Below are 26263 nucleotides of genomic sequence, written 5' to 3'. Positions count from 1 at the left end.
TTGGATATTGTAAATATTGCAGCTGTGAACATTGCGGTGCATGTATCTTTTTGAATTAGAGTTTTTGTCTTTTCTGGATGTATGCCCAGGGGTGGGATTGCTGGACCATACAGTGACTCTGTTTTTAGTTTTTTAAGAAACCTCCATACTGTTTTCCATAGTGACTGCGCCAATTTACATTCCCACCAACAGTGCAGGAGGGTTCCCTTTTCTCCACACCCTCTCCAGCATTTGTAATTTGTAGACATTTTAATGGTGGCCATTCTAACTGGTGTGAGCTGATACCTCATTGTAGTTTTGATTTGCATTTCTCTAATAATTAGCGATATTGAACATCTTTTCATGTGCCTGTTGGCCATCTGTATGACTTCTTTGGACAAATGTCCATTTTGGTCTTCTGTCCATTTTTTGATTGGGTTGTTCGGTTTTTCAATATTGAGTTAATCATTGACAACACATTCTTTACCAACCTTTCCTTTCATTTCTCCTTAAGCCTGTCCTATAATCAAAGAATCTATAACTAATCCGAGTTCTCAACAAAGATAATTAACTTTCTGATGCATATACCCTGTTGTCTTGACAAGTTTTTCAGCATTTTAGAATCAATACTGTTTAAGAATAGGAGCTGAAAGCACTTCTGGTTTACGTGTGGTGAAATGCACCTAGATCACTATGAATACTTAATACTATACTTGCGTGCTAATGAGCCTTGGGTCATGGGGTTGGTCATTGTTCATTTGGTGCCAGGGTCACATTCTACATCTCTAACTCTAGTAGCTACTGGGAAAGGAGGAAGCAGATAGAAGTGTATGGCTGGACCAGCACAAGCCATTTATTCAACAAATGTTCACAGAATCCTGGGTGACAAGGGTTAGGCAAGTAGCTGGGAGTAAAACTAGTTCCTGACAGCAGAGAGCTTATGGCCATCTAGTGGGGAGGCAGGAAAGTATAGTAGAGCTGCTAAAAGGCCACTAGATCACATAAACTCCAAACCCGTTCATGAATGATAAGATTTTTGAAAGCAGCAGAGACTGGAAAGGAAAGCAGAGAAGGGAGGGGGTGAGGTACACTTACATGTAGAATGCTCTGGAGAGAATCATGTCAACAAGTACATGAAGATGGTCTGGCAGATCCATGCTTGTCTCTGAAAGGCAAGTCCTAGAGGGTTTGGGTGCCAGCATATTGGCCTCTGTACCCCAGCACCAAATTAATTCTCAGAGACAGAGTTTGGGGTGAAGTACAAAAGCATAGCTTTATTGCTTTTCCAGGTTAAGGGGGCCACAACGGGCTAATGCCCTCAGAACTGTGTGTCCCGATCTGGAGGGGGTAGTGAGGAGTTTTATAGTAATGGTTCAGAGAGGGTGTGATCAGCCTGTGGACATTCTTCTGACTGGTTGGTGGGGAGCTAAGTGGGAGTCGGCATCATCAACCTTCTGGTTTCAACTGGTCTGGGGTCTACGTGCTTGTGGGCAGCATGCAGTTAACTTCTCCCACCTGGCAGGGGGTTTCAGTATCTGCAAAACAGCTCAAAGATATTGTTGAATATCCTGTGGTGGGGAACCAGGACCCTGCCCCAAGGCTGCGCTGTTGTTTCTTTTGACTGTTCCTCCCTTGTCTCACATCCCCCCTCTTCCCTAATTAGCAACTGTTTGAACCTGCTCCTTGGAACTCAGGGAAGGTCTTGGAGGCTGAATGAAGCCTGTTTCCTGTAATCAAGAAATAGGGGACACAGAACAGCTTTTGTGCCCAGGAGCCGCACAGGGTCCTGCTTGGTATCAATTGGACTGAAGTCCCACCTATTGGAGAAAGTGAGGGGTAAATCACCGGGCATGGCTGCCCTTTCTTCATGTAAATAGCATGATTTCTTTCTGGCAGCTTAACAACTTGCTACTTCTTCAGTTTAAATATAAACCCAAATGATCCCATGATAAGGAGGATTTGCAAGACAGAGCAACTGGGTGGCCAGAGTTCCTGGAGATTTATTCCTTACCATGAGAGTGTGGACGTGTCCTAGACCTGGGCAGCGTGAGAGCTTGTGGCCACACAGACTGGCTGAAGTCTCTGCTCCCTCCACCATGACCCTCAGAAAAATTATTCCATCTCTGTGAGCCTCTCTCCTCATCTGTAAAATGGTGAAAATAAGTGGCTTCCCTGCAGGGTTCAGTGGGGTTTAAGTGCCATAGTGTAGGTGGAGCTATTGTGACATGTTAGCTGTTATTACAGAGACTGCTGTGCAAGGGATAACAAGACTTCAAGAGAAAAGATAAGACCTTGGGTTAAAAGGCAGAATCAAAGTGAGATCAGGCATCCTTCTGGTTTTATACCCACATTTCCTTCTTTGAATCCAGGCTCATTTTTTGCATTCGGGGCTGAGTCATTTACCTGCCTTTCGGGGAACCCAAACCCAATAAAATTGAGAACCTAGACGCCTCTGGATGGGTGTGCTCACTTCTCATTCCCACACTTCATTGCTGGATAATCACTTTATTTTCTTCAAAAATTTTTTTCAAGTCCAGATGAATGCTTTAGAGTTTAGCCGTCAGAAAGCCCTAAACTGCATTACATTATAGATTACCTCCTTTTACGGCACTGGGTGATGCTGGGAAATTGAGCAATTCATCAGCAAGTTATCGGTTGTTTTCCTTCACAGGCATTCTTGTATTCTCTCACCAGAATCTTTTATTTGTTAATATCATACTGTAAGATACAGTAGAAGGTATTTGCAGGTTTAGTAGGTGCTCCCAGAAATAGATTTAAGGTGTGATTATTTAGCAATGTGTGGTTTAAATCTCATGTGATCATTGGTTTCCAAGTTTATCAAATCATCGACTCTTAGATTCAAAAGGGGATTAATCTACATAATGGCCCCCAGTCTGCTTCCTAGAATACTCTTCTTTAGATGTTGGTAGACTTCTTTGAAAAAGTTGCCAAATAAGTTTTGGAAATGCTATGTACCCTTTTTCATAATTGAAGATTGTGAATATACATTATCATAAAAAATCCTGTTGAACCTTTTTAAGAGTTTTCAAACATATTTGACCATAGACCACTCCCTCCTTCCTTTTTCCTCAACACATGTTAATATCCATAAGGATAAGTGTATTTTAGGATGCAGTTTTGGAAAGGTTATGTAGAGATAATGGTCAGGATCTTCCTTTTTTCAATTTTGTGCCTGTATCATGTCACTGCGATGTCTCAGAAGTATCTTCCAGATGCCAGTGGTGTGGTTCTAGTGATCTCTCTACCCCTCCCCCTCCAGGTGTTATATCACGTTGGCTCAAGCTCTGGGAATGAGCATGGGGGGAGCCCCCGCTGGACCAGCAGGAACAGGCAAAACAGAAACGACCAAAGATATGGGACGATGTCTTGGGAAATACGTCGTGGTTTTCAATTGTTCAGACCAGATGGATTTCCGAGGACTTGGACGGATTTTTAAAGGTGAGGGTTATATTTTTTAAAAATTTTTAAATTCGTGAGAAATTTAAGCTAAGGTGGAATATCTTGTTAAGATTTATTTTTCAACAATTGGCTACATCTTAGTGTCATTTTCCAACTTTGTAAAACTTTTTGGGAAACCTGAATCTTACCAGTGTTGTGTGGGTCAAATGTCAATATCACTTGCCTTTGTAATGTTCCTTTATCCCTGCGGGTTGGGTGTTTACAGATAAAGGGTCACATTGTGCGTTATTTTGGAGGCATTTTATGTATGATCTATTTGTTCAACTTTATGTTTGAGCAAACTTATCTGTGGCTTGACCTGGCAGTTGCATAATGCTCTTTTTCTTGACTTTCCAAAATTATGTACTAATTGGATTTTCTATTTAATTTCCGTTCTAAGGACTGGCTCAATCTGGATCCTGGGGTTGTTTTGATGAATTTAATCGTATCGACCTACCAGTTCTCTCTGTTGCAGCCCAGCAGATTTCCATTATTCTGACATGTAAAAAGGAGCGTAAAAAATCTTTTATTTTTACTGATGGAGATAATGTGACTATGAACCCTGAATTTGGGCTTTTTCTGACTATGGTAAGGAACCACAAGAAGAGCTACTGAACTTCAGCCTTCTTTTCACAGTTTTCACACATGTCCCTGTTCATATGTCACTTATTTTCCATGAATGGAAATTGGGATTGTAATTTTCACTCCTGTTTGAAAACCTTTGGTGTTAAACAGAGCTCATATTAATAACTCATGACTTAGTCTCTCCAGTTAAAAGGAGAGTGAGATATGTAAATGAATTTTCTGGTTGTCATTCCAGATTTGTTGTGTGTGCATAATGAATCTTTTAATATCATGCTGATGTGTTGCGCTTGTTACCCCATGACCGTATCGTTCATCCTTGGGTTTTATTTTCTGTATAGAATCCTGGCTATGCTGGGCGGCAGGAACTCCCTGAAAACTTGAAGATCAACTTCCGCTCCGTGGCCATGATGGTGCCCGACCGGCAGATTATCATCAGGGTGAAGTTGGCTAGTTGCGGCTTCACTGACAACATTGTTTTGGCCAGGAAGTTTTTCACGCTCTACAAGCTGTGTGAGGAGCAGCTTTCTAAGCAGGTGTGACATTCTGAAGGTCCCTATGTACTTAGGCATATTTAAATTTTTTATTCAGTGCTAGAGAGGGTGTGGAGAAAAGGGAATCTTTCTACACTGTTGGGGGGAATGTAAGTTGGTGCAACCACTGTGGAAAACAGTATGGAGGTTCCTCAGAAAACTAAAAATAGAACTACCATATGACACAGCAATCCCTCTCCTGGGCATATATCCAGACAAAACTGTAATTCGAAAAGATACATGCACCCCAATGTTCATTGCAGCACAGCTTATAATAGCCAAGACATGGAAGCAACCTAAATGTCCATCAAAAGATGAATGGGTAAAGAAGAAGCAGTACATATATACAGTGGAATATTACTCAGCCATGAAAAAGAATGAAATAATGCCGTTTGTAGCAACATGGATGGACCTAGAGATGATCATACTAAGTGAAGTCAGGCAGAGAAAGACAAATATCATATGATATCAATTACATGTGGAATCTAAAAAAATGATACAAAGGAACTTATTTACAAAACAGAAATAGACTCACAGATATAGAAAACAAGCCTATGGTTACCAAAGGGGAAGGCAGGGGGAGGGGTAAATTAGGAGTTTGGGATTAACATATACATACTGCTATATATAAAATAGGTACACAACAAAGACCTACTGTATAGCACAGGGAACTGTACTCAATATTGTGTAATAACCTATACCAGAAAAGAATCTTAAAAAGAATACACATATGTATAGGTATAACTGAATCACTTTGCTGTACACCTGAAACTAACACAATATGGTAAATCAGCTATACTCTAATATAAAATAAAAATTAAAAAAAATTGTGGACTGGGGTTATTGACAAGGTACCTCATATATACAAAGTAGAAAGTTGTATCATGGCAAAAACAATTTTACATGCATAGTTTTACTAAGTACATTAGAAGAAATTAACATTTAAGGCATAGAAATGAAGTTAACACTATCTGAACTGACTTAAGAGCCAAAGAATTATGAATATTGATGTTTGCTTTTTATCTCACCTGTTCATTCATCGTAATGTATGTCATGTGTCCTCATGGTTTTGAGGAACCTCTCAATCCAAACTTCTTCGAATCTAGGTTATACCCACAGGTTCAACTATATTCCATTCTCACTCAAAACATTCTTGGTTTCTTCTGATTATTGCAGCCTTTACTCACTGATTCTTCCCTTTTCCCTGCTGTTTCTTGCAGGTAGAGAAACTCCCACATCACTGACTCCTGCCCTCTTCCTCTCTAATTTCATTTCTCCTCCTTCACTCCTATTGCCCTTGTTCACAAGGTCACAAGGTCACAGGGGCACAAGGGAAATGAAATGAGTCCATGTGTACAAAACAATTGGCCCCATGCTGATCCCTTGGTGAGCATTCTGTGAATCTCACTTCATGCCCACAGATTTAACAGAGTCTAATGCTGATAAGTTTTCCTTAATTAATTCCACTCACCAGTACTTTCAAGTCATTGTTATTGTACTTTTATGCAAGCTTGCTCATATTTTTATTTTATTGACACAATTAGAATTTAAACTCCTTGAAGGCAGGAACTCGGTCTGAATATTTTTATGTGCTCTATCCTCCAAACGATTGGTATTAAGTGATGCATACTGCTCCCAATTAGCAGATAATGTTTTTTTTTCTATAGGTTTTTAGAATTATGATGAAAAAATATTAAATTTATCACTTAACCATTTTTAAGCATATAGTTCAGTAGTGTTAAGTAAATACACATTATTGTGAAACAGATCTCCATAACTTTTTTGTCTTGCAAAACTGAAACTCTATACCCATTAAACAACTCCACTCTTCCCTTCCCCCCCATTCCCTGGTAACCACAATTCTACTTTGTGTTTCCATGTATTTGGCTCCTTTAGATAGCTCATATAAGTGGAACCATACAGTATTTGTCTTTTTGTGACTGGCTTATTTAATTTAGTATAATGTTCTCAAGTTTCATCCATGGTGTAGCATGTGATAGTATTATACTTGCTTCCTTTTCCTGGTTGAAAAACATTCTTATTTTTAAATGTATGCCATGTTTTGTTTATCTGTTCATCAGTCGATGGGCATTTGGGTTGCTTCCACCTCCTGGCTATTGTGCATAGTGTTCCTATGAACATGAGTGTTTAAATATCTTTTTGAGACTCTGCTTTCAATTCTTTTGAATATATTCCCTGAAGTGGGATTGCTGTATGATATGGTAGTTCTATTTTAAATTGTTTGACCAACTGCCAGGGATACTCTTTCCTATAGTGGTTGGATAATTGGTTTTTAATTATTCACTTTATATGTGTTGAAATTTGGCATGATTGAGCTTTTATAAATACCTATCAAGGGGACAACAAAGCTGGGGGCTTGACTTTCTGATTTGTCCTTATTGTTTCCCCCCTAGGTAATCCTGGAATGTAGCTACTTTTCTTTCTCCTCAATACCCCTGTCTTTTAAACTTATATGATGTTCATGAGTGAGGTCTCAGTTTAATTCTGGTTCAGAATTTTAGCTTTCAAGAGATGAGGAAATTTTCTTATGGATGATTGGTTAAGAAGGGCTCAAGGGGACATGTATCTCCAGGAGGAAATTTATTCTTTTCTGTCTGTCAAGATCTATTAGTTCTGATCTAAGGGCTTAAATTAATGATGGTACAGGAGAGGATTCTTTTGGGTATTCTCCATTTGCTAAAAAAAAGAATCTATTGATAAAAAAATTTATTGCCCCACTAACTGTACAAATTTTCTAAAGGAAGATCAGCATTTATTCATTGTGTCTTTGTCAAATTTGTACAGTTTCTATGGGTAAGTTAATATTGAAAATAAGCCCAGTGTACCTCATATTCTTCAGGTACATTATGACTTTGGTCTGCGTAATATTCTGTCTGTTCTGCGAACTCTGGGAGCAGCCAAAAGAGCCAACCCCACGGATACGGAGTCCACAATTGTCATGCGTGTACTACGAGATATGAATCTTTCCAAACTGGTAAGATTCACAGATGGAAATGTTCCACCCACTTAAATTTCAGTTTAACTAAGCACAAATGCGATTAGAAATATTTATTTAAAGTGCTCATTTAAAATGCTTAATTATCAGATAAATACATAGAGCATAACATAAATTTAAATTACATAGAGCATAACTTTAAATTACATTTTTTCAGGAGCAATTTTTGTGGTGGCTCATCTCTAGTCTAACATGTCTATTCCAATAGAATTAAAATTGATTTTTAAAAATCCACGTCTTACATTTCCAAATACCTGGAAATTTTTGTGCTGTAGAGCTAAAATCCCTTTTACCTTCGTGAAAGTAGACCTTGGAAGGAAATTGTATGTGAATTTTACAAGTGCGTAATAATTTCACATTCTCTGATTTCACAGTAGGGACTGAACAATCAGTTGTCCAGTATCAGTGGATCCATGTACGGGATGACAGAATGATATATTTTTATTTCAAAATAAGAGTGTGAACCAAATTCCAATTCATGAATTTGCCACTATTCTCCTTTTAAAAAATTATTTTTAAGTTAAATTTTTAAGTTTTAACTTATAAATAAGTTAAAAAATTATTTTTAAGTTAAAAGTTAACTTAAAAATTTATTTTTAAGTTAAATTTAACTTAAGTTATTTTAAGTTAAATTATTTTTAAGTTAAACCTACAAAGAAATTGTAGGTTATTTAGTAAATTCCCCAATCTGGTGGTTTTATGGAAAGGTTGTCATGTAGGCAATATTTTCTTTCCTTCTATTTCCTTCCTTTTTTTTTTTCTCTTCTCCCCCCACACCCCTTTTTTAAAAAACTGATTTTTAATTTAGTAAACATGATGAAAATAGTTCTCAACTTCAGTGGAGGTGATATTTTATTTATTACTGTTTGTGACAAAGTAATCTGGGCTGTATTGGACATCTTCAGTTTATCTGATATTGCCATGTTTATGCCAAAAGATTTGGTCTGATCTCCCTTTATTTTCTTTCTGAGATTGATGAGGATGAACCCTTATTTTTGAGTCTGATTGAAGATCTCTTCCCAAATATTCTTCTGGACAAGGCTGGTTACCCGGAACTGGAAATGGCAATTAGTAGACAGGTAATATATTTCACAGGACATCAAGTACAGTGTCCCTTTCATCTGAACTTCATGGGAATCAAGTGGAGCTGTTGTGGCCTAAATCTACAGGTTCCGAGAACAACACTGAGGCTGTGACTACAGTTTTAAGAGAAGCCGTTGCTCACCACTGATAGAGCTTTTCCTCCCAGGGGGTCTCCTACCATCACTCAGCTACAGGTCCAGTTAGCCATGTGCTAGTGGCCCCATTATTGATGGAGACCAGTCCACACCAGATTCCCAATGAAATGTGATGGGTCAGCAGGGGCCGGTGGAGCTTGGCCGGCTGCATCGCCCATGCTGGTTTTGTTTCTCTCTGTGGCCCTGGTGTTTACTACATTGCTTTGGTCTCAGGACTGTAGCTACTGAGTGTCATTTGCAGTGATCTCATATGGCTCCTTAGCTGTCATTCTTTTTCCCCAGGCTCAAGATCACTTGTGATTTCTTCCTTGGGCTCTGGGGGGGATCCATCATGTTAAGTGTATCATTAGGTGTCTGGATTTCCCATACTTGGCGCAGCTGTAACTTTTTATAGTCTTCCTAGGAATGGAAATGAATCATGAAAACCTTGGGCCTCAACTTCCTTTCCTATGAAAAAGAGTTTTTTTAAAAAAATTTTTTATAGAAATGGTGATTAGCTCATATTTATAAAATACATTTCAATTCTTTGAAGATATTTGTAATAAAAATCAATAAGTAGTATTTTATGGCCATTTCCCCTTTAAATAGCAGTATATAAAGATCTTAATTTCCTAATCAGGTAAAAGTGATAATTCATTTTGCAAATGGCTTCTTCATCATATGGCCAAATTAATTGTAGCATTGCCTAAAAAGCTAAGTATAAACTAATTTATAAAGTGACTTACATTAGTAATTTATAGCATATGAAAAATCTGAAGAGAAAATACATAGCATAAAATGATACATGATTATTATCCAAAATTATTTAAGTAAAAATAAGAACATCATTTATAGTGAATTTAAGCATAGCATGATGGTTAAGAGCATGGACCATAGGGCTGAATTTCTTGGGTTCCAATCCCTACTCTATAACTTAACAACTAATAATCTTGGATAAGTTGCTTAGTCTCTTTGTGCCCCAGTTTCCTTACCTATAAAATGAAGACACCAATAGTACTAATCTCATAGAAGATTAAACTTAGAATAGCGTTTGGCAGCGTAGCTTCCATACATGTGTTTGATAGATAAAAACTATGCAGAAGATTTATAAAGATGGCTTGACATTGATATGGAATATCAGTCAACTTGATACGCTTGAAATTATCTTTTAAATTAAATATCATCTTTTAAATTAAACATTTTAAACACATTTTGATATTTGAGCCTTTATTCTTAAGTTGCTCCTAATACATACATTCAATAAAATGTTAATATAAGTGTATTTAATTCCCAAAGTCAACTGTAGGTGTTTCTTTTCTTTTTTTTTAACATCTTTATTGGGGTATAATTGCTTTACAATTGTGTGTTAGTTTCTGCTTTATAACAAAGTGAATCAGTCATACATAAACATATGTTCCCATATGTCTTCCCTCTTGCGTCTCCCTCCCTCCCACCCTCCCTATCCCACCCCTCCAGGCTGTCACAAAGCACCGAGCCAATATCCCTGTGCCATGTGGCTGCTTCCCACTAGCTATCTACCTTACTACGTTTGTTAGTGTGTATATGCCCATGACTCTCTCTCGCCCTGTCACAGCTCACCCTTCCCCCTCCCCATAACCTCAAGTCCGTTCTCTAGGAGGTCTGCGTCTTTATTCCTGCTTTACCCCTAGGTTCTTCATGACATTTTTTTTCTTAAATTCCATATATATGTGTTAGCCTACGGTATTTGTCTTTTTCTTTCTGACTTACTTCACTCTGTATGACAGACTCTAGGTCTATCCACCTCATTACAAATAGCTCAATTTCGTTTCTTTTTATGGCTGAGTAATATTCCATTGTATATATGTGCCACATCTTCTTTATCCATTCATCCGATGATGGGCACTTAGATTGTTTCCATCTCCGGGCTATTGTAAATAGAGCTGCAATGAACATTTTGGTACATGACTCTTTTTGAATTTTGGTTTTCTCAGGGTATATGCCCAGTAGTGGGATTGCTGGGTCATATGGTAGTTCTATTTGTAGTTTTTTAAGGAACCTCCATACTGTTCTCCATAGTGGCTGAACCAATTCACATTCCCACCAGCAGTGCAAGAGTGTTCCCTTTTCTCCACACCCTCTCCGGCATTTATTGTTTCTAGATTTTTTGATGATGGCCATTCTGACTGGTGTGAGATGATATCTCATTGTAGTTTTGATTTGCATTTCTCTAATGATTAATGATGTTGAGCATTCTTTCATGTGTTTGTTGGCAGTCTGTATATCTTCTTTGGAGAAATGTCTATTTAGGTCTTCTGCCCATTTTTGGATTGGGTTGTTTGTTTTCTTGTTATTGAGCTGCATGAGCTGCTTGTAAATTTTGGAGATTAATCCTTTGTCGGTTGCTTCATTTGCAAATATTTTCTCCCATTCTGAGGGTTGTCTTTCGGTCTTGTTTATGGTTTCCTTTGCTGTGCAAAAGCTTTGAAGTTTCATTAGGTCCCATTTGTTTATTTTTGTTTTTATTTCCATTACTCTAGGAGGTGGGTCAGAAAGGATCTTGCTGTGATTTATGTCATAGAGTGTTCTGCCTATGTTTTCCTCTAAGGGTTTGATAGTTTCTGGCCTTACATTTAGGTCTTTAATCCATTTTGAGCTTATTTTTGTGTATGGTGTTAGGGAGTGATCTAATTGTAGGTGTTTCTTGTTTGCCTGGGATATAATTTTGATTATGTTCAGCCTGCTTTTGCCTATGTATATATATTTTTTATGCAATATATTTTTTTATTGGGAATTCCCTGGCAGTCCAGTGGTTAAGACTTGGGCTTTCACTGCCGTGGACCCGGGTTCCATCCCTGGTTGGGGCACTAAGGTCCCACAAGCCCTGCGGTGCAGCCAAAAGTATATATATTTCATTGTGGTAAAACACATGACATAAAATGCACCATTTTAACTATTTTTTAAGTGTACAGTTCAGTGGCATTAAGTATATTCATAGTATTGTGCAAACCTCACCACTGTCTGTCTTCAGAACTTTTTTCATCTTTCCCAACCGAAACTTCATATGCATTAACCATAATTCCCCATTTCTCTAACCTCGCTCCATGTCTATACTTATTTTGAGCACAATGGTAAGTCCAGATATCTGTTCATGTGGCCCAATGTGGGCGGTTTGTTATGTTTTCAGGTTGAAGAAGCTGGTTTAATCAACCATCCTCCTTGGAAGCTGAAAGTCATCCAGTTATTTGAAACACAGAGAGTGCGGCATGGAATGATGACCCTGGGGCCTAGTGGAGCAGGGAAAACCGCCTGCATCCACACCTTGATGAACGCCATGGCAGGTAAGGGGCGGTCAATCTGGAGACACATTTAAACTGTTGTGACACATGTGAATGCCCCAAGAGGGACACACATGTAGATGTATGTTAGCATATATTTATAGGAGGGGATGCTACTTTTTTGACTATTGGGTAGATTTTAGAGATAACACAGTACATTAATGGACCAGAGGAGAAAAACGTTTTTTTCCAGCTTTATCGTATACAAATATAATTCGGACACATAACATGTGCAAGTTTAAGGTGTACAGTGTGTTGATTTGATACATTTATATGTTGCAAAATTATCACCATAGCATTAGCTACCACCACCATCGTATCACATAATAACCATTTCTTTTTTGTGATGAGAGCATTTAAGATCTACTTTCATAGAAATATTCAAGTATATGATACAGTATTATTAGCTATAATCACCGTGCTGTACATTAGATCCCCAAATTTGTTAATCTTATAACTGGAAGTTTGTACCCTTTTCCAATATCTCCCCATTTCCCTCACCTCCAATCCCTGGTGACCACCGTTCTACAATCTGTTTCTCTGGGTTTGACATTTTTCGATTCCACATATAAGTGATATCATACAGTATTTTTCTTTCTCTGTCTGACTTATTTCACTTAGCATAATGCCCTCAAGGTCCCTCCATGTTTTCACAAATGTCAGGATGTCCTTATTTTTCATGGATGAATAACATTCCATTGTGTATGTATACCACATCTTCCTTATTCATTCATCCATTGGTAGACACATAGGTTGTTTCCATATCTTGGCTTTTCTGAATAATGCTTCAGGAAAAACATTTTTTTAAAGTGATTTTATGGACTGTGCTATATGTTTTACATATGTTATGCCATTTAGTTTTCAAAATGATCTTGAGATGTGGCTATCATTATCCCCATTTTGTACCAAAAAGTCAAAATTTAACTTCAGAAATATTCAGTGTCAAAAAGATGGTAAATGATGAGACTCAAAATTAAGGTCAGGTCCCATTAACGAAAAACCCAGAATTTTCCCAGTAAACCATACCATTTGCCACTTATGACTTAACACAAGGTGCTACCTCTCAATAAATATAATTATAATTCTAATCCCAACTCTTAAATTCTATGTGTTGAAAAATCACCCTAATTATAAACTAATTTCCCACCCAGAATCAGATATTTTTCTTGTGAAGTGAAATAAATGTATTTAATTTCCAGATGTCCCTAAGTTTTACATCTAAGTCCCTAACCTAAAGTTATCTAAGGATAATGGGCATTACCTTTCTCATGATTATTCTTGTATTCTCTGGTTCTGATTAGACATTGACGACTTCCTTCTTAAAAGTATTCGCAGCCCTTAGCCATGGCAGTTCCAAAATTTCACAGAACTTTGGCTGTTAGAATGCATCATACATTGTCCCACAAGGAAAAGCTGCCCGGCTGCGTTTCCAGTCAGCTCATGGAACCCCAATGCATCGATATTGGTTGGTGACTATGGTCTGTATTTATTCTAGGGTCCTGCATACATTAGATTTAGTCTCAATTTCCTCAGTTATGGGACAGAGTGAATTCTGTACCTCAGGACTCTACCAGGGGGTCTTCACACTGAGACAGGCTTATGCTCTCAGCTAGCACCTACCTCCACCAAAACTGAGAGGTCACACCTGCAAAACTTACCACATGGTTTTCATGTGTACTGTTAAGGTTCTGCTTTGGGATTTTTACATAGCATTAAAATGATGTATTCTCGTTCTCAAATTATGCTTCAAGATGCTTTTCTTGTTGTTATGAAGCTGCCTTCTGTTAATAATAAACTACAAATGCACTGGGTACAATGACTTGAACAAAATGAGTACTAAATATTAAACAATAGAGATACATTGTGTATAATATGTCTAAATGATGTAATCAATATGGCATCACTGGTTTTGGAGAAGTTCTTTGCAAAGATGAATAAATTATTAGACTATTTTCGTTTATTAACCTGTTCTTGGTTTTAGTATGTAGGGTAAACATTTGTTATATTAAATGATATTGTTTTTTACTGAAAACTTGGATTATCCAAAAGATTGAGAAAGTAATTGGGTTGAACTTCTGCAGGACCCATGTATGTTATTTGTTCCCTTATTCATCATGTATTTGTTCATCAAATATCTTTGATGTTCTGTACTTTGAGGTTCTGTACTAGAAATGGGAAAGCAGGCATGGAAAAAAAATGACCATGTCTTTAAGGAGTTTACAGTGTAGTGTAGTGACACAGGTAATTGTAACTCAGCATGGAAGATTGGACATGAGGAAGATTTGGACAATTATGATGTGAGCAGAGGCAAAGGAGATCAGAAACCTTTCGAAGGAATTCTAGAAAGGCTTACAGAGCAGGTGCTATTTCATCTGAGGTTTGCGGGTTGAGTAGCAGATGGATGAAAGGCATTCTTAGCAGAATGAAGAGGCTGAGCAGGTAGGAGGGACTGACGAGAGCTTGATATGCCTGGAAAAGCTCTCTGGCATGGATGAAATCTAATTTGTGGGAGTGGGGGAGATGACGAGGTATAGCAGATGCTATTGGTGCCTAGGGCCACATCCCTTTGGCCCTCTCCTGCTGCAGATGCAACTGTTGGAGAGTTTTTCCCCCAGATGCCAGCGGTGTCTCCCGGTTTTTCAGCCTTATGACTTTCCTTGAAGCTAGAGAACTGGCTCAGCCTGGAAGAAGGAGTTGGGTGAGAATTAATGCTCCTGAGGCAGCCATACCCTTAACCAATGAGGGAAGGAGTGGAAGGGAAATGTCCCACCTCCTGTCTTTTAGAGGGACACTCCATCTGTGACCGGCTCACCAATGAGCCCTTTATTGGCTCTCTCTCCTTTCCTGTCTCACTCTCTCTTTCCCCTGAATCCAAACTCTCAGTTCCCATGTCTTTGTCTCAGGCTTAGCTTCCAGGGGGAATTCAAATTAGTACAGAGGGCATGTCATGAGAAGCTCTGTAAGTCACAATAAATACCGAGATTTTATCCTGTGGGTGATGGGAAGCCATAGAGCTGGGGAGTGGTGTGATCAGCCCTGTGTGTAGAAGACCATCCGGTGGCCACGTAGAGAATAGACTGGGACAGGAGGGGCTGTCTGGGAACTTCCATAAGGAGGTCCTAAGAAGGTGACAGCAAGAAAAGGGTGCTTACTCTGGGGCAGAGTCCATGAAGGTGGAGTGATCAGGACAGTCACGAAATGCCTAGGAGAAGAGTTAAGAGGAATTAGTTTAACCAACATTTAAAAAGTCAACCTTTTTTTTTTTTCCTTAGAGTGCTCTTATAAAAATGTTATGGTATCATATTTTAAATGAAAATGATATAATTCTACCTACAACCATAATGAAATAATTTTTGATAGTTTCTCTTGTATGGGCAACAGACCAAGTCCAGTTTTCACCTGTGATACCTTTGAAGAGGTTGCTGGCCTTTTGTAAAGTGTGATTAGATTTTTTAAAAATGTTGCCAGTCTTACGGATATCATGTATTGAAAAAGCTGAACTGTGACTAAGTTGAATTTTTCAGCACTGTAAAATATTGCAAATAATTACCCTGATTCTTTTTTGTGATTTTGGAAAAAGAGAACTATTCTCTAATTTTCTAGATAGGTTTTAATGTAACACCTTTTCCAGTGTACATATCTATGTATGTGTGCCTGTGTTTGTCAATCTTTCACACAGTATGTAATATTTTAGCCTCTATTTTTATGATTTTATACTTTAAATCTTTAAACTTCTTAAATTGAAATACAGTTGATTTACTATATTGTATTAGTTTCAGGTGTACAGCCAAGTGATTCAGTAATACATATACATGTATCTATTCTTTTTCAAGTTCTTTTCCCATTTAGGATATTACAGAATATTGAGCAGAGTTCCCTGTGCTATACAGTAGGTCCTTGCTGATTATCTATTTTACATATAGTAGTGTGTATATTTTAATCCCAAAGTCTTAACTTATCCCTCCCCACCCTTTCCCATTTGATAGCCATAAGTTTGTTTTCTATGTCTGTGAGTCTATTTCTGTTTTGTAAATAAGTTCTTCTGCACCATTTTTTTAGATTCCACATATAATATACTTTAAATCTTATTCTTCAATTTTTTACTTAGTAACTACCATCCCCTATGTACAGAATCCATCTTATTTAAGAATAGTTTTAGGGTTTGAAAGATTTGAATACCTTTTCTGAAGCTGACCACAGAAGAAAAATCCTTGATTTTTGTAACATTAGTTTAGCTGATTTTTTTCCAAATGAGTAAGATTTTTCCAAATGAGTAAGATTTTTTTCCAAATATCTCAGCAAATCAAAGCTGTTAATGGAGAGAATCAGGTGTCTTTAAGTGACATTTCAGATATAAAAGTTAATCTAATACGCCATAAACCAAAAGAGTTTTGAGCTGTGAAATTTGAAGAACTTCCATCCTACATTAATTCCTTCATCACTTCCAGCATGGTAGCATTTTCCCCTTATGTAACATGCAACTTTCTTTTCCAGAAGATAAAAAGTGCTTTAGTCAATAAAATATAATGAGGGTAATTATGATAACTTGAAATGCAGTAAGACATGTATTTTCAATGTAATTTTGCATTTTTTCATGTTTTGAACACCTGCTGACAGTACACTGCAAATTGGTTCAATGTTGCCTAATGATGGCTCATTCTACATGGGAGTTGTTTAAAATTTGTATTTACTTGGTATAGATTGTGGAAAACCACACCGGGAAATGAGGATGAATCCCAAAGCGATTACGGCTCCACAGATGTTTGGTCGGCTTGACGTGGCAACGAATGATTGGACCGATGGGATATTTTCTACTCTTTGGAGGAAAACATTGAGGGCTAAGAAAGGTAGAAGATGAATTACAAGTATAATTTTTGACATGTACTTCTAAATAACATCCTTTGTGGCTATTTAAAGTTAGTAGAACAACTGTAGTCTCCATATTATATCTTATCCTAGACCAAGAACTCATAAATCAGTATGATATTTGTGAATGTTGAAATACTGAAATGACTGGTTAGTGTATTTAAAACTACCCCCCCTTTTTTTTTTGGTTACAAAGGGAATTATTTTCCTTTTGAAAAAAATATTTCTATATTCCTTTGAAAACTTAGGATAAAATAGTTAGAAAAAGCTGTTAAGGAACATTGATAGTACTGTATTCAAGTGATTTCATCATCACTGTTTTCACTGAAGCGTTAAAAAGTGGTACTCTTGTTTAAGTATGGCCTATTTTTAGAAAACCGATTCTCCTATAAAATCACAGGAGGAAATGGGCTTCTTTGGAAAGAAAATTGTGTATATCAAAAAATGAAGTCTAACAAATTGTTCTCTTTTAGATGTACATGGGTGTTTGGTTTTTGTTTAAACACACTCCTTAAGGGCTAGTGGTTCACTCTGAATATTCTCTAACTTAGGGACTTGAGCCCAGTGGTCCCAGAAAATAAGCTCAGATGGAAGAGATGATAGCAATTCTCCTCTCACTCCTGAATAAGTAAGAGAAAAGCACAGTGCAAGCAATTGCAGGGACAAATAAGAATATAGGAGGAGGACAAGACATTTGGCTTACTTCACGAGTCCACACTTCGGGCAACAGTGTTCTGTTGAAAAACGTTTAAAGTGGCACCACTGACGTTCTCTTTGAGAGAATGTGGCTGATCAACCCAACACCAATTGTTAAAAGAGAAAAGAAAGCGCTTCATTTCTAAAGCGTGCTCATATTAGAAATTGCTGTTGTTATACGGGAGTAAAATAAAATTTTGTGTCTGATTTGTTCTAGTAATCCTGTGTAAACACAGATCCAGTAACCAAATGTTACCTTAAAGAATAGGTGCTTAGAGAGGTTTCTTCTTAAATCCTTTCTAGAAAGGCAACATATGCTTTTTCTTTCACAGGGACTCTGGTGATCAGATCATCATTTTACTTAAACTGCTAGTTGAATGAGCACGATTAGGAATTTCATAGCATTTGATTTGACTTAGAATATTCCACAGTTGTTAAATTAGAGATAAAAATTAGAACTGCAAACTTGGTCATGGTGTTGGTAAGTAAGAGTTAACTCGTGGTTAAGAAATTAAGAGTAACTATTAAACTGAACACCTAAATTTACAAGGGCGTTTCTGTTGGACATTCTATCGATTCTCAGTATAACCCTGCTCTCAGTAGCATCTGGCACAGTTAATCACTCTTATTCTATTTTTTTTTTTTTTTTTTGCGGTATGCGGGCCTCTCACTGTTGTGGCCTCTCCCGTTGAGGAGCACAGGCTCCGGACGCGCAGGCTCAGCGGCCACGGCTCACGGGCCCAGCAGCTCCGCGGCATGTGGGATCTTCCCGGACCGAGGCACGAACCCGCGTCCCCTGCATCGGCAGGCGGACTCTCAACCACTGCGCCACCAGGGAAGCCCAATCACTCTTATTCTTGAAACTCTTCCACCACTTGACTTCAGGGATACCTTACTAGCTGGCTCGCCTCCTACTTCTGTTTCACTGAAACTCAGCCGGAAGGAGGAAGCAGTGGAGGAGACCCTACCAGAAGGCTAAACGTTGAAGTGCTTGTGTCCTCAGACCTCTTGTCTCTATCTATACTTGTGATCCAGAAGAAACTTACCCAGGCCATGGTTCTCAATGCCATCTCTAAGCTGATGGCTTCTACATTTTAATCTCTAGCCCTTGAGTTCCCAACTCAACAGCTCTATGGGCTGTCTGTTGGACATCTCAGACTAAACGTGTGCAGACCAGAATGGATTCCGTGGCTCTGCCTTTCTGACATCACTCACATCCCTTTCCCCCTTCCCTTCTTCTTTCTAACCAGGTTCGACTTCCCGCTGTTCCTGGAACATGATCACCCTAAGCTTGTACCCACTTCAGGACCTTTGCAACTACTGTTTCCACTGCCTGAAAAATTCTAGCTCTAGATCTTTACATCACTTCATTCTCCTCCAGAAATACTTCATTGACCACCTTATCTAAAATGCCTCACCCTCTTATCCTGCTGAATTTTTCTTATATATTTCTTTGCATATTGGTTTGATTGTCATGTCTACCCCTTAGAAAGTCAGCTCTGTGAAGGCAGGATATTGTCTTTTTTATCACAATATCCCTTGAACTGTGCTGATACAGAGAAGGTGCTCAGGGAATATCTGTTCAATGACTAATGACTTTTTCTTGATTATGGGCTTGAAACAACTGCTATATAAAGAACAGGAAGAGTCCTCTGTGACAAAATACGATAATCATTTAGATCAAAGCTTTATTTAAAAATTAATGAAAATGACATCAAATTATAGCACTTCTTCAAGCGTAGTAGTTACGTATATATGCATATATGTGTGTGTATGCTTTTCTCCCTGCCCTTGGGATGTTCTAGGGGAGCATATCTGGATAGTTCTTGATGGGCCAGTAGATGCCATCTGGATTGAAAATCTGAATTCCGTTTTGGATGATAACAAAACTCTAACCCTTGCCAATGGTGATCGGATTCCCATGGCTCCAAACTGCAAGATTGTTTTCGAACCTCATAACATTGACAATGCTTCGCCTGCTACTGTCTCAAGAAATGGGATGGTTTTCATGAGTTCTTCTGTCCTTGATTGGAGTCCTATTCTTGAGGTATGATTGGAATCTTTTTTTTTTTTTTTTTTGTATAATTAAAGAGGGAAACAGATCCTTTAGCATTCTTTTAGAGTGTGCGCTGATTTTTCTGCAGACCTGTTGGTGTAATTGCATTTTAATGCTGATGTTTGTGGAAGATCCTTGAATGCTCTGGGACCTTCAGCCCAGGTTGTCCCTTACAGGTTTCTTCAGTGCTCAGGGTTCTTCGGTTCTGATAATTTTAGACCTGTGAATTACACCCCGTGGGCTGGGGAATAATTGCAAGGCCTAGGTGAATCAATAATCCCACTAGAGAATTCTCTGGTGGTCCAGTGGTTAAGACTCTGAGATCTCAATTCAGGGGGCCTGGGTTTGATCCCTGGTCAGGGAACTAGATCCCATATGCCACAACTAAGAGCCCGCATGCCACAACTAAGACCCAGCGCAGCCAAGTAAATATTAAAAAAAACAATCCCACCAAACTGTGAGTGAATAAGGAAAATTTAATTGTATCACTTTGGGGATTCATGATATTTTAAAAAGGTACTCATTCAGTTGCTCGTGGATTCCCATGAACACAACTGTCTTAGAATATTAACTCGAAGAGACAATTTATTAAAATTTATATAAAGAATTTTTATGAGATTCAATAGTCATAACGTTAGTTTTAAGTTCACACTTGGAAATAATATTTCAGATAATATCTTTTCAATTCATGATAAGGTATATTATTTTATTACTACTAATGTATGTTAGAGTATGTTGATTATCATAAGATTATAATTGAATGCCTTGCATACTTAGATATTTTACTAAATAAATATTATAGTGTAAGGAAGAACGCTTATTAGACAAGCCACCTGTAAAATCTTTTTTGACATTGTTGGTCAAATTATTATTTTTATTTACATAAGTTTTTCGGAGATAATTTTGATTGAAAACTTATGAATTCATATTTTAAATCAAGTAGATGAAGATGTGAAGAAGGAGGGGATTTTAAAGCAAAATGATACTGAAGTACAGTTTAATATGTCATTGAAAATGCTTCTGAAGATTTCAGATTTCACAGTTAAATTATCCATCCTTTAAGAAGAATACAGAGCAAGAGTTCTCAACCCTGGCTTTGCAAGAATAATCACCAATGACAGTTCTTTAAAATACAGATGACTGGGCTTCCCTGGTGGCGCAGTGGTGGAGAGTCCGCCTGCCGATGCAGGGGACGCGGGTTCGTGCCCTGGTCTGGGAAGATCCCACATGCCGCGGAGCGGCTGGGCCCGTGAGCCATGGCCACTGAGCCTGCGCGTCTGGAGCCTGTGCTCCGCGATGGGAGAGGCCACAACAGTGAGAGGCCCGCGTACCACAAAAAAAAAAAAAGAAAAAAAAATACAGATGACTGTGTCATACCTCAGTCTATCAATTTAGAATCTCTGAGGAGGAAGGTGCAGGAGTTATTGTGTTTAAAAATTTTTTTTAAAAAAGTACCACAATGCATTCAGCCTTGGTAACCACAGATGCAGCAAACTCCAAGTGAAAATGAATTTGTGATTTTCCCCCAAATACTTTAAATTCACAAAGGCTTTTAAACAATACTTTTACACTATTTGCTAATGAATATTTACAGTTTGCTATTTATGAAATGAGCTTCTATTATATCTGTCCATGTTGAGGCTGAATAAGGCCTTTACCGCTAAGTTGCTTACAAATGGCTAGCAAGAAGAAAGCCTCACAAGACTGGAGGTGTTTAGAGCAGGGCAGGGCAGCTCTGAGAGAACTACTAGAGGGCAGACCAATGGGGAAGTTGTGTTCATGGGAATCCACGAGCCTCTGTGAGCCACGCTGATTGCATAGCACCATGAGCTTGAAAGTGCTGTGTTTCCTTTTTGTTGCTGTGCAATCATGTTGAATTCATGAAATGATGGATGATTGAGAATCAATATTTTATTGCTTCTGTTCAGAATCTCTAAGAATGACCTGATCTCTTGATGCCAAGGGAACTTTCCTCACCGGAAGAAAATATTGTGTTAAGTGATATTTTGTTATGAATCACATGTAGTTTCCTAAGATTGGGTTTCCAAATGACTGAATTCCCCATTTTCCTGAGTATTCTTTGATATTTTTTCTACATTGGTTATTCATTAAATTAGAAGAAATAAAATTGTGATAAACCTTTGTTTCCTAGTTTGAAAAATCTGGGGATGGATTTCCTTTGTTCATCTTTTATTCCTTTTTCTTTTTCTAAGTTATTTCCATGTATATGCCTCCTCATTTTCTCCAAAATATTTTAATCGAGAGCCGAAAACTTTTCCCTCCATCTTGCTTCAAGACCTGAGCTTATGTGTAGTGTAGTAGCTGAATGTAGGGATGTTGGAATCAGACTCTGGGTTTGAATTTTGACACCTACCAGCTGTGGGATCCTGGTCATGTTGCTTAAACTCCTTGGGCCTTAGTTTCCTCATCTGTAAAAGGATAATAACAATTCCTACCTCACAGAGTTGTTTTGAGCATTAAATGAGGTAATACATGAAAGAATTTATATCAAGGTCTGGTACATCAGAAGTGCAGTATAATCATTAGATATTATTATTATTATTGTTAACCGATATTTAGAAACTTTTGTCCAAAAATGGCCATTTTTCTGGTGTGCTAATAAATTCAATTAATGCATGCATCTGCAAACCAACAGGGTTTTCTTAAAAAACGTTCGCCTCAAGAAGCTGAAATTCTTCGTCAGCTGTACACCAAGTCATTTCCAGACCTGTATCACTTCAGTATTCAGAACTTAGAACACCAGATGGAGATGCTGGAGGCCTTTGTGATCATGCAAAGCATCAACATGCTTCAAGGCCTGATCCCTTCCAAGGTAAATCACTTAACTTTCTAGAACTCTCTCTCCTTTTAGCTGAGCCATACTGTGCAGGGTCTGTGATATTTGAACATGATTCTTAGAACCATGGGGAAGTGGGGACGTTTCAAACATGGGCACTGCATATTTTGTATTTTTCTTTCATTTCTTTTTTTTGTTTGTTTTTTTCCACAAAGCAAACCACAGATTTGTGGATTAGGGGCAGGTTCTCAGTCGTCTAACAAGCATTCAGAATTTATTTTGGAGACCAGCTTGGTATTCCCAGAGATCAGTTCTGCATTTGTTCTCCAGTTTTATTCATCTTTCCCTCATTCTTGTTTTGGGGGAAAACTGTTATCCCTTTTAGATCTTTGCTATTTTCATTAAAATGTCAAAGCCAAGTTTTGGTTTGAGAATTAAGTAAGTAAAAGAAAAGTTTCTTTCGTGCTCAGGAACAAGGTGGGGAGGTCACGCCGGAGCACCTGGGGAGACTCTACGTCTTCTCCCTAATGTGGAGCGTCGGGGCAGTGCTGGAACTGGATGGCCGGCGCCGCATGGAACACTGGCTGTGCTCCCAGGAGAGGCTAGCCTTGGACCTGCCGCCTCTAGCAGGGCCTGACGACACCATGTTTGACTATTACGTCGCATCTGATGGTGAGCCCCTCTCTTCTATCCATCCATCACACGTGGGACCAGTTTTTTTCAAAATGGCTAATATTTACACTCTATTTATCTATCTACCTATCATCTATCTATCATCTATCAATCTACCATCTAGCTAGCTAGCTAGCTAGCTATCATCTATATTTCTAAATGGTAATGAAAACTCTTGGCTGTAAAATTGAAATGGAAATGTTTATGTGCGTATGAAAGAGAGTCAATTGTTTCTTTTTCAAATATTTATTTCAATTGAGTTCCAAATGCACATTTTCTTGTTAAATATATCGTGTACTGAACATTTAATGAAATAAAAACAAATTAAAAAAAATCACCAAATCAGATTTCAGCCATTCATTCGATATAATCAGCAACTTATAAAAAAATGACAAAGTAGGTATATTTTTATGAAATAGGTGTGTATATCTATACATCTGTATCTATGCATGTATTGCAATACTTTAAGTTTATTTAAATGTGCATACATATATATAAAGTACATATATACACATATATGAAGTACAAATATACATAATATTTATATATGGCATCCTAGGATGTTTTATTTTTGGTTTTACAGTTAGGGAAGTACATAATGAAAAATGATTTTAGGTATATACGACTATCACTCTCCTGTATTTTTCTTTTTAATAAATTATTTATTCATTTGGCTGCGCTGGGTCTTTGTTGCTGCGCGCGGGCTTTCTCTAGTTGCGGCGAGCGGGGCCTGCTCTTCGTTGCGGTGTGCGGGCTTCTCATTGAGGTGGCTTCTCTTGTTGTGGAGCACAGGCTCTAGGCACGCGGGCTTCAGTAGTTGTGGTGCACGGGCTCAGTAGTCATGGTGCACAGGCTAAGTTGCTCTGTGGCATGTGGGATCTTCCTGGACAGGGGATCAAACCTGTGTCCCCTGCATTGGCAGGTGGATTCTTAACCACTGCGCCACGAGGGAAGTCCCCTGTCCTGTATTTCTATACACACTTTTTGTTTTTGAAAACCTACATGTTTAAAAAGAAAATTCCAAGATACTTCTTACTATTTCCTAATATTACCACTTTGGAAATAGTTTCTTGGGAAATTTTGACTCCACGAACACATACTGAAATACTTAGATGTCTGAATTTAATGCATTTTACTTTGTGGGGAATTTTTGGAAGATGGCTTCATGAGATTCAAGGAAGTCTGCTCATTATAATTAGGAATTAAATTATTAATAGGAATAAGAAGATGTAAATGTTCTCTGTTCACCTCAGGTAAGTGGATGCACTGGAAGACGTGTACTGAGGAATATGTGTATCCATCTAATATCACCCCAGAATATGGCTCCATCCTGGTGCCAAATGTTGACAATGTGAGAACTGACTTCCTAATTAAAACCATCGCTAAACAGGGCAAGGTATGGCTCTTTCACTTTTATTAAAAGTAACATATTTAAAAATGTCCCTTGAAAACATGAAGCATCTTGTGACCACCTAGAAGGGTGTGATAGGGAGGGTGGGAGGGAGATGCAAGAGGGAGGGGATATAGGGATATATGTATACATATAGCTGATTCACTTTGTTATACGGCAGAAACTAACACAACATTGTAAAGCAATGATACTCCTATAAAGATGTTAAAAAGAGAAAAAAGAAAACATGAAGCATGTTGCATTTATTTTAGAATGTTTTATGTTGCTATTTAGAATAAATAAAAGTATTAGCCAAATTAATATACTTCTTTTATTATTCCTCAGTAACAATATTAAAGTTGAATAGCTTTAATTCATAATTAAGTAATGATTTTTCATATATTGAGAGAAAGTGAATTTTGACTTGTTTTTCTAAAGAGAAATCCTTCTCTTTTGATCATTATATTATTTTGCCATGGCTGCCATAACAAAATACCACAGGCTCAATGGCTTAATCAACGAACATTTCTTTCTGTACAGTTCTGGAGCCTTGAAATGCAAGATTAAGGTGTTGGCGGGTTTAGTTTTTTTGGAGCCCTTTCTCTCTCCTTGGCTTGCAGATGGCTGTCTTCTCACTGTGTCTTCCCATGGTCCTTGTGTGTGCATCTTTGTTTTTCTGTGTGTCAAAATGTCCTCTTCTTGTAAGGATGCCTGTTAGACTGAACAAGAGCCTACCTTAACGGCCTTATTTTTCATGTAATCATCCCTTTAAAGACCCTGTCTCCAAACGTAGTCACATTCTGTGGTACTGGGGGTTAGGGCTTCCACATATAAATTTTGTGGGGACACAATCCAGCCCATGACAATAATTTTATTGTATTTCTTGGACTTCTTTCTCAACTCCTATTTTAGGCTGTGCTGTTAATTGGTGAACAAGGAACAGCCAAAACGGTCATAATCAAGGGATTTATGTCAAAGTACGATCCTGAAAGCCACATGATCAAGAGTCTGAACTTTTCTTCTGCAACCACCCCGCTGATGTTTCAGGTACTGGCTCACTGGTGCTGCTGGTTCAGTGCAGGTTTGCGATAAGCTTTGGAGGCTCAAATCTCATGCTGTTCTTCTGTCCCCATTGAACTTCATGTGCACTTTCACAGCCATAGTAAATCCCCTACATACGTCTTCCATTATCTCTATTTTTCTGTTGCAATAGAATCTCCCCCTAGTTAGATGATAACATATAATCTTAAATTATGGAGAAATAAAAAGATTATATATGGTGTTAAAAGCCTCAACTCTGTTTAGAATATCTCTGTAGAAAAGCCTGTGAACATGCAAAATCCAAAATTGAAAGAAATATTTTTTAATTCCCCACCTAAACCTACTTCTTCTCCCTACTGTCTGCTTTTCTGTGGGTGTTACTATTATTCTAGTCATTAGGATAGACACACTGGAGTCATCTTTGATGGTCTTTCTCTTGAGTCAAGGACTGCTCATATATCTAAGGAAATACTTTTCATGTTGTTTCCTTTTTCTCCCTTCCCCCTATCCACCTCTACATAATCTACTTCATGATTCCACAACAGGGTATTAGCATCAAAGAATCTTGAAGCTGGTCTTGCTTCAAGTCTGATCTTCTTCAAATCTAGTTTCTATTCTTTTTCCAATCTCTGGTTCCTATTT

At 38.0% G+C, this 26263-nt stretch overlaps 1 protein-coding gene across 2 annotated transcripts in view; it reads left to right on the top strand.

Annotated features, from left to right (window-relative positions):
- Window positions 1-26263, top strand: part of DNAH5 (dynein axonemal heavy chain 5) — a 267302-nt gene that overhangs the window by 139588 nt on the left and 101451 nt on the right. For both annotated transcript variants that reach the window (XM_033852761.2, XM_073802015.1), the window contains 12 exons: window positions 3260-3438; window positions 3839-4026; window positions 4362-4556; window positions 7414-7548; window positions 8541-8648; window positions 11953-12106; window positions 16804-16950; window positions 19471-19712; window positions 22378-22554; window positions 22989-23190; window positions 24444-24586; window positions 25493-25627. In XM_033852761.2, coding sequence (XP_033708652.2) covers window positions 3260-3438; window positions 3839-4026; window positions 4362-4556; window positions 7414-7548; window positions 8541-8648; window positions 11953-12106; window positions 16804-16950; window positions 19471-19712; window positions 22378-22554; window positions 22989-23190; window positions 24444-24586; window positions 25493-25627 — 2005 coding nt within the window. The remainder of the gene's footprint in view (window positions 1-3259; window positions 3439-3838; window positions 4027-4361; window positions 4557-7413; window positions 7549-8540; window positions 8649-11952; window positions 12107-16803; window positions 16951-19470; window positions 19713-22377; window positions 22555-22988; window positions 23191-24443; window positions 24587-25492; window positions 25628-26263) is intronic.

The sequence above is a fragment of the Tursiops truncatus genome, chromosome 3, assembly GCF_011762595.2.
Source record: "Tursiops truncatus isolate mTurTru1 chromosome 3, mTurTru1.mat.Y, whole genome shotgun sequence".
Taxonomy (NCBI): Eukaryota; Metazoa; Chordata; class Mammalia; order Artiodactyla; family Delphinidae; genus Tursiops; species Tursiops truncatus.
This window is presented reverse-complemented; position numbering and strand designations above follow the sequence as displayed.